At 42.4% G+C, this 8,325-nt stretch overlaps 1 protein-coding gene across 1 annotated transcript; it reads right to left on the minus strand.

The window, feature by feature from the left end:
• Positions 1–3,272: 3,272 nt before the first annotated feature.
• LOC144735490 (odorant receptor 131-2-like) lies at positions 3,273–4,232 on the minus strand. Its single transcript, XM_078617890.1, has one exon. It carries the CDS (start codon positions 4,230–4,232, stop codon positions 3,273–3,275), a length of 960 nt encoding a protein of 319 aa, XP_078474016.1.
• Between the last annotated feature and the right edge of the window lie 4,093 nt (positions 4,233–8,325).

An 8,325-nucleotide genomic window follows, 5' to 3' on the forward strand; every position in this document is an offset into this window, starting at 1 on the left:
CAACCAGGTAGTGTGTTGACTGTTATGTTATCCGGCTCTCTGTTGTATTACATTACATTTATAAGTATACTAGATTTGTGTTTCTATTTCATTTGTACCTGATGATGATTGCTTGTGTTGCAATCGAAACGTCGTATGCTAGTATTTAATTTCTTATTTTCTCTTTATACGTGACTTACCGAAATAACCAAAGAGTAGGCCCTGTGCAGAGCCAAACAATGTGCCAGATAGGCGATGGGACAATGATCCTTCAACTGATCATTGAGGGACTCTCCCAAGCGAAGTGCGAGTATTTTGCAATCATAATGAGCATCCATAACTTTGATGCCCTGATGCTCCAAGAAACCCACGTCTTGGATGCCAGTCGCTGCCACATCCACGGATACATTCTCACAACGAACCACTACCACCCGAAATATGTTTTGACCATGTACGTGAAGAACACCATCGCCGAGTCTGTTAGCCTTTCCACCAACTGATAAAGTAGCCACCTACACCACCAGCATCAAGATAGGGGAGCTGCACATCAAACGTGTACAGAGGCCCAAATTCAAAATGGCCAAGGCAGCGGGAACATAGACGTACTGGATAACGTTTATGTATTGATATTTACACTTTTAAATTACCAGTAAACCCTCGCAATGCGCGAATTCTGGATTCACGGGTTGCAGCATATTCTCGCGTTACTAAATGCATACTAATTTACTATTCGCGACCCGCCGGACAGTTTGCGAGAGTTATAACGCGTCGTACCTGTAGACCACCGACACCGTGGGAGGTGCGCGCACACATATTGACAACTGCCTGCTGCGAAGATTGGGCACGTCGCCTCGGCTGCCCGCTTTATCCTCGTGATAACAAACTGTGCGGCGTTGTTATCACACGCCTGCATCTCCAGTGGAGTCATCTTCCTGAATTCTTCGCCATCACCACCACCTCCATCGTCGTCAAATTATCATCATCAAATGTCATGAAAAAAAACGCATTGCTTCGTATAATGTATTAATGATTGATTGTAGTTGTCGTTTTTAAACGTTTAACATTGACCCCCCTATGTTCATTCGTACTAGTGTAATAAAGCACTTCCACGACGACTGTAGACTTGTGTCTTTTATTTAACAATGACTACACAGCTCCGCTCTCTTCCCGGATGGTTTCGCTCTCTCTCTCTCTTCTTGCCGTTGTGGCGCGTCTCTCTCTCTCTTCGCACTCGCAGCTGGATGACGGCGCGCTGGAAGGAGAGAGGACTTCGCTGGCAGAGGCGTCCGGCCACGTGGCCGGTGGCGAGACGGGGTAGGCGTTGATGCAGTCCGGACTCCAGGCTTTCCACACCGACCCCGAGTCCTCTCACTGCCTCTCCTTATATTGCTCTCGGCGAAGCTAAGCTCCGCCTTTAGCCACGCCCCTCGTGGAACCTTCTCGATGTTTCCCGTACATACCCACGAGCTCCGCCCGTTACCTTTGGCTCGAGTGGAACCCTTCCCTCTGATTGGATATGAGTAACCCAGCAGTGACTATGCAGCCCTTCCTTGTCCCTTAGGTGGCGCTCTGTCATTACACTAGGAACGTGACCCTAATTTTTGCCCTTTGAACGAGGTTTCTGCATTCACAAATTCTGCATTCGCGCATGTTTTCAAGAACGTAACCCCTCGTGGGTAGAGAGGGGTTGACTGATATTTATGTTCATCATTATTAAAGGTAATCTAACACAATAATACAACACATATATGTATTCATGAATATATATGGACAGTTTATATGTTTAAACGCAATATATGTGCATGCCCCTTAACGCTATTTTTCTCATAAGCGTTCGGTATTTAAATGTTATTGTATTTAAATATGAGCCCTGTATAGAGCACAAGCCGCGGTGTGGGGAGGGAGGGGTGGCACAGAAATTCCACGGACAGAAATCACAAAATTGGGCTCACTGCCCCACCTGGATGGGGACCGCGAGCAGCTACGTATCGTAGACTCTCGATTATCTGCGCTAATGACGGGGAGGACGGCCGCGGAAAATTCTAAATTGTGGATAATCCAAAAATATAAAATCGAGGGACGAATTATGTTTAAGTTTCTCTGTCATCGCACAGTTTTGTAAAATGAAACTCGCAAAATAAATGATCAGATAAATAACTGAAAATGAAGCGCAACTGACGATTACGATTGCTACTCTTTCGATTTATAATGAATACTAACGATCGATCGATGCGCGTGTTCACTGACAACACTTTCCTGCTCCTGCGCAGAAGACTAGGTCCACTAAGTGGATAGCAGACCCACAGACAATCAAAATCATTAAAACTCGACCTACTGTTATAAATATATGCAACTACTCCACTGTAGCGGCAATCATGTAGATTTCGGATTAACCGGAGCAAATGTTTTTTTGGCTTAAGCACGTGAGTTATAATAAACATTTCCAAGAATAACAGTGTATAACTGTTTTTATGTTATTAATTTGGGCTTCAGGGGAAATCCATGAGTTATTAATTTATGTCAAAATCTCAGGTGCGCAGGTAATCAGCAAATCGGATAAACTGCACGCGGATGATCGAGAGTCTCCTCTACGTACGCCATTTTTTGGAAAGGCATCTACCGCACAAAGGGAGGGAAATCTGTCAAGGCATTTTTTTCGGATTAACATCAAGCTTTTTCCGACAACTTCACGGTCTTACAATATTAACGTGTATTACCACAATAAAGCTACATTAGTCTCCTTTATATGAATAGATTAATGTCTTTGATCAACTTACCAGCCTAAAAAATTACATCCCATTTGAAAACTAATTTTTGGATTAAAAACAAATTTTCTACATTGAAAACTAATTTCTGTAGAACTACTGTTTGTGCTTGGTTTGTTGTCTTTCCCCCGCACCTCTAATTAGTGAGGTTGCCTGTGTATGATGCCAAAGAAGTTAAACATACGTGCATTGAAACAAAGACAAATACATCTTCACTTAAAGCTTTCGTGACGGCAGGAATTCATATTCTTGGGTCTTTCGGTCAAATCACGTAGATAGGTTCAAAGAAAATAACAAAAAATAACAAAAACTATGACGTTTCAATCGCAACACAAGCGGTCGTCTTCAATTTTCCTGAAGACGACCGCTTGTGTTGCGATCGAAACGTCGTAGTTTTTGAACCTATCTACGTTACTTTAGCGAAAGACCCAAAACTAAGACAAATATTTAGGCATTTGAACGAAATACAACTTTAAAATAGTTTAACGACACAAATGGTAAGATTCACGTTCATTGTTTGCATGCAGTTTAAAATGTAGTCACTCTATTGTAGTGACAGGTGATCTTCTTCCTAAGACACTGCCTAAGTTGTTTATCACGTATTCCATAAATTAAGGGAACAACAAACCTTGAGCTATAATAAAGAAAAAAATAATTACATAACCTTAATATTGTCGCCACGTTAGGGTCTGTTGTGATTGTAGCAAAAAGAATTAAAAATAATGCGTTACCAAGTGAACACAGATACATAAACAACTGCAGGCCGTGTAATATCACAGTTTGCTTGGCTCGTTTCGCCTTAGACGCATCATCGGCCGCCTTTCTAGCGGCCATCATTATATTGAAGTAGGTGAAGATCAGCGCAATGATGCAGACTGTGAAAATGACGACGTTTGGGAATTCTCTAAGCACCGTGATTACCATGGGGTTGGGCATCAGGCTGTCGGTGAGATACGTGGAACAAGTCCGAGTGTTGTTCACGGTCACGCCGCTTGTGAAGACCAGAGTGCCGCACGCCAGCGGGAACACTGAAGCGACGGACCAAATTACGGCCAAGAATTGAAGCGTTTTGCGGTGGCTGAACCAGCGGGGGTGATGGAAGGGGTGGCAAATGGCCACGTATCGCTCCACGGACATGAGCGTGACGCACATAACCCCGCTCTGGTTCAGAATTGTGCTGACCATGGTGTTCATGTTGCATGACGTCAAACTTAAATTTGTTCGTAGCCAAATTAAAGTAGACATGATGGTGGTGCAAAGCAGGAAGAAGGTGTCACACGCAATGAGATTGGCGAAGAGAATGTAGCGCGAGTTCTCCCTTAGCTTCATTTCGGTGAAAATCGTGACGGTGATAGAAAGAAATAAACACAGAGAAGGAACCGTCATGAAGAGGTTGACAATTTGAAAGATAGTGTAAAACATTCGGGTGACCACGCTACTGCTGTCGATCGTCGCGGTGTGATTCGCCGTCGCGTTGCCAATTGGCATCATGACTTTCGGAATTCGGCACTTTTGCAGACACACTTAAATGTAACCAATCATTAATGTATGGTATATTAATGTTATCGGGTTTTAATGCATCCTTAATGTGATACGGAGTGGAAGTGAATTGGATAACCACTGTATAACATCTGTCCTGCAGGTTTGTATTATAAAAAGAGTTGTGCCAACAATTCTTACAGAGACCTAATTCTTCAAAGGTCAAGGCTCATTTAATGGGATGATCGGGCTTTTGCCACTGTGCAGCTCACCAGCTTTTGAACAACGCTTTGCCCTTTCTAATAAGACAATCAGAATATTTAGATATATTTGTCCATCTTTAAAAGTCACCTCTGTAAACTGGTCTTCATCCGCTATTTTCTGGCCGTTTACCCTGGTTCTGAGCGAGTGCGTGAGTCGATAGGGTTGGTGAGTGGGTGGGTGAGTGAGTAGGTAAGTGGGTGAGTGGTTAAGTGAGTAAGTGGGTAAATTCGCTATTATCCCCCACCTAGTTCTGGCCGTGTACCCTGCAGGTTTTGTTTAGGATCTATGGATGAAATGCGTCACTTAACAAACGCCAATTATTTTAACTTCATTCACAAAAGTATGCTGTTGCATTGCCAGATAATAACCCCAAAATCCACAATCTGTAAATAACGCTGTCAATAAGATTGCATTAAAAGGCATACAACATTTCCCAAACGTCTTTACAATGCAATTGGCCTGCCAGTTTTGTTAATAAAGGGGCGATTACAGACACAATCTCAATCGATGCATATCATGGGCTCAGTACTTGAAACGGGCTAAATCGTTGTTATGTAGTCGTTATTGCTGCAAGCCTGGCATGCCTGAATGTTTGTTACTGAAGTCTTTAGGGCAAATTAATTATTCTGAACACGATGTGTTACATTCCTCTTCAGGTCTTGTCGCCGACTGTTATTTACTTTGCACAATGTATCTGTCCTGTGGGGAACAAAAATAGAGCAGAGAGCAGTCATAATTATATTATATGTATTAAGACAGTTTTATATGTATAGTCCGATGATAACACAGTGTAACAATTGTTGTTCCTGGATAGTAAGTATTATTTCCTAATTGCTTATACATCAAAAGTACATAAAATGGCTATTATTCCCAATAAACTTTGCTTTTGTGACCAGGACATTGATATTGTTAAATTTACCAATTTTTCAGAACATTCCAAATAGATTCAGTGCTGAGTAAACTTGAAGTAACTTCTAGAACATTCTAGAACTTCTCAGTAATATAAATAGTAGTATAAATACAGGGGCCTTAAGCCCACCAGTTCAGTTTAGTTCCAGCTGCCTAAGTGGATACAAATCTGCATTTTTCTGAGATGGCATCAAGAGGCTGCAAGCATCGGCAGGTGCATTTTGCAATGTCTGCGGCCAATTTATCAAGACAAGAGCGAAAAAGTACTTTGTAGAAGCATCTGCTAAGATGTGAGTCCTACAAGGCATATTTCGGCATGCCTGTCGAGGATCAAGACAAACCATGTGCACCTCATTTCACCTGCGAGCAATGCAAAAAAAATTGGAAAGCAAGATGGACGATTGTTGCTCGGAATTTTATATTATAAAATCTGTTAAAATTTTCAAAATTGTAAAAGTTTATAATTTTAAAATGTTTTACAATTTTCAATGTTATTGAAAAAATATATATCAATTTTTGAAAAATGTTCCGAGAATCTCTTACACATTAGTCATGGGTGAAATGAATGTATTTTTGTAGGATGGTACAGAGGAGAAAAGAGAGCCATGAAGTTCGCTATCCCAATAATTTGGCGGGAACCCACTGACCACTCAAGCAACTGCTACTTCTGCATGGTGAACCCTTCCAAACGTCGGACTAGCAAGAATGCCCCTGCTATCACGTATCCGGACCTTCCTTCATCCATTGTCCCGGTGCCACATTGCCATGAGCTCCCCGTACCCACTCCTCCGGAGAGAGAGCAGCCATCTTGAGAAGAGAGCAGCAAGTCAGAGAGCGAGGAAGATGTTGTAGATCCAGATGACAATTCCAGAGATGGAGCTGAGGAGAGAAACCCATACTACCCCAACCAAAATACCTCAACGACTTGATCAGAGATCTTGGTCTCACCAAGTCCAATGCCGAGCTTTTTGACGTCGAGGCTCAAGCAGTGGAACTTGTTGGATGAAAGTGTGCAAGTTGCAGATCAGAGGAAGCGTCACCAACCTTTTTGCAGCTTCTTCACCCGTCAAGATGGGCTCTGCTTCTGCCACAATGTGATCAGTCTGTTCGAGGCAATCGGGATCGCCGGTAACCAGAATGAGTGACGCCTCTTCATTGACAGCTCATCCAGGAGCCTCAAAGCCGTGCTGCTCCATAATGGTAATAAGTACCCGTCTCTTCCCTTGGCTCACTAGGTGCACCTCAAAAAGGATTACAACAGCATCAAGACTTTGCTGGACGCCTTGAAGTATGATGAATACGGCCGGGAGGTCATCAGAGACTTAAAAATGGTGGCATTCCTGATGGGTCTCCAATGCGGTTTGACCAAACTTCCCTGCTTTATTTGCCTAGGGACAGTAGGGACACCAAGGCGCACTACCACAGGTGGGACTGGCCACAGCAGACCGAGTTCTCTGTGGGGAGGAACAACGTCAAGTGGGAGCCACTGGTAGATCCCCGGAGGGTGCTGATGCCACCACTGTACATCAAATTTGGCCTTATGAAACAATTTGTCAGAGCTGTAGATAAGGAGTCGGCACCCTTTAAGTACCTTCAAGACGTCTTCCCTAAGCTGTCTGAGGCAAAGGTCCAAGCCGGTGTCTTCGTCGGACCACAGACAAATAAGATCCTGGATTGCAATTTATTCCCCAAAAAGCTCACTAGTAAGGAGAAAGCGGCTAGGAACAGCTTTGTCACAGTGGTTCGTGGCTTCCTGGGCAATCACAAGTTCGAAGACTATGTGACGCTAGTTGAGACTGGTGAAGAACTACGGCACAATGGGCTGTAAGATGTCCCTCAAAGTCCATATCCTTGATGCTCATCTTGATAAATGCAAGGAGAACATGGGAGCATACTCGGAGGAGCAAGGCGAGCGCTTCCACCAGCATATACTGGACTTTGAACGCCGCTACCAAGGACAGTATAACGACAACATGATGGGAGACTACGTTTGGGAGCTGATTCGTGAAAGCGATTTACAGTATAATCGTAAATCTTGAAAAACTACTCAATTATAAATCTTTTGTAGTAATTATGTATTACTTTAGTATAAATAGATGTTAATTTTGATTCATATGTTGTTTTTTCTGACTTGATGTGAATGAAAAGACACAAATTCGCCCGTTTTCTCATTGAAAATAGGTAAATTTAAAAATATGACTATCCTGGTCACAAAAGCAAAGTTTGTGGAGAATAAAAGTAATTTTCTATATTTTTCAGGCATAAGCAATTACGAAATAACACGTATTACACAGGAACAAAAATTGTGTTACATAGTATTATTATACTGCTTAACCCATATTAAATTGCTTTTTGGGGGGAATTTTAATCTTCGTAATATTATATCACGGTCCATGGTGCTAAATGTGTTAAATAGAGTGAAGTAATGTCATCACTGTACAACTTACTCGATTCAAGACTGGAAACAGGAAGACTTCACATTTTTGGCAATCGCCTGATGATGCTGGTTGTTTTAATCACCAGCGAAACGTCGTTAACTTTGTAAATGTGTCGTAGGTTTACTGTCATAACACACACACACCGATGGTGCTGAAGTCGGATCTAATTGTCACGGTTTTTACGTGACAAACCTTACTAATTGGCTGTGTCGGGTGAAGGTAGGTGTACAACACATTTACATGGATGTCGTATGACTGCCAAAGATTAAGTGGACATGAAGAGAAAATGTTGATACAATCGGGCACTGAAAAGCAAGAATCGATACGGTGGCCACTTTGGCTGAGGAGGGAAGTCTGCCGCGCAGCTATTGTATGTATTAGACAGCTTGTGTTGAGAATATTTAAAAAAAGATTTGCTGCTATAAATTTCAGTATAAGCCACTTCGTTGAGCTATTTTTGTGGTCAGGTGGCTTCTGAAAAATAAGCTAAT

The sequence above is a fragment of the Lampetra planeri genome, chromosome 55, assembly GCF_965212315.1.
Source record: "Lampetra planeri chromosome 55, kcLamPlan1.2.h2, whole genome shotgun sequence".
Taxonomy (NCBI): Eukaryota; Metazoa; Chordata; class Hyperoartia; order Petromyzontiformes; family Petromyzontidae; genus Lampetra; species Lampetra planeri.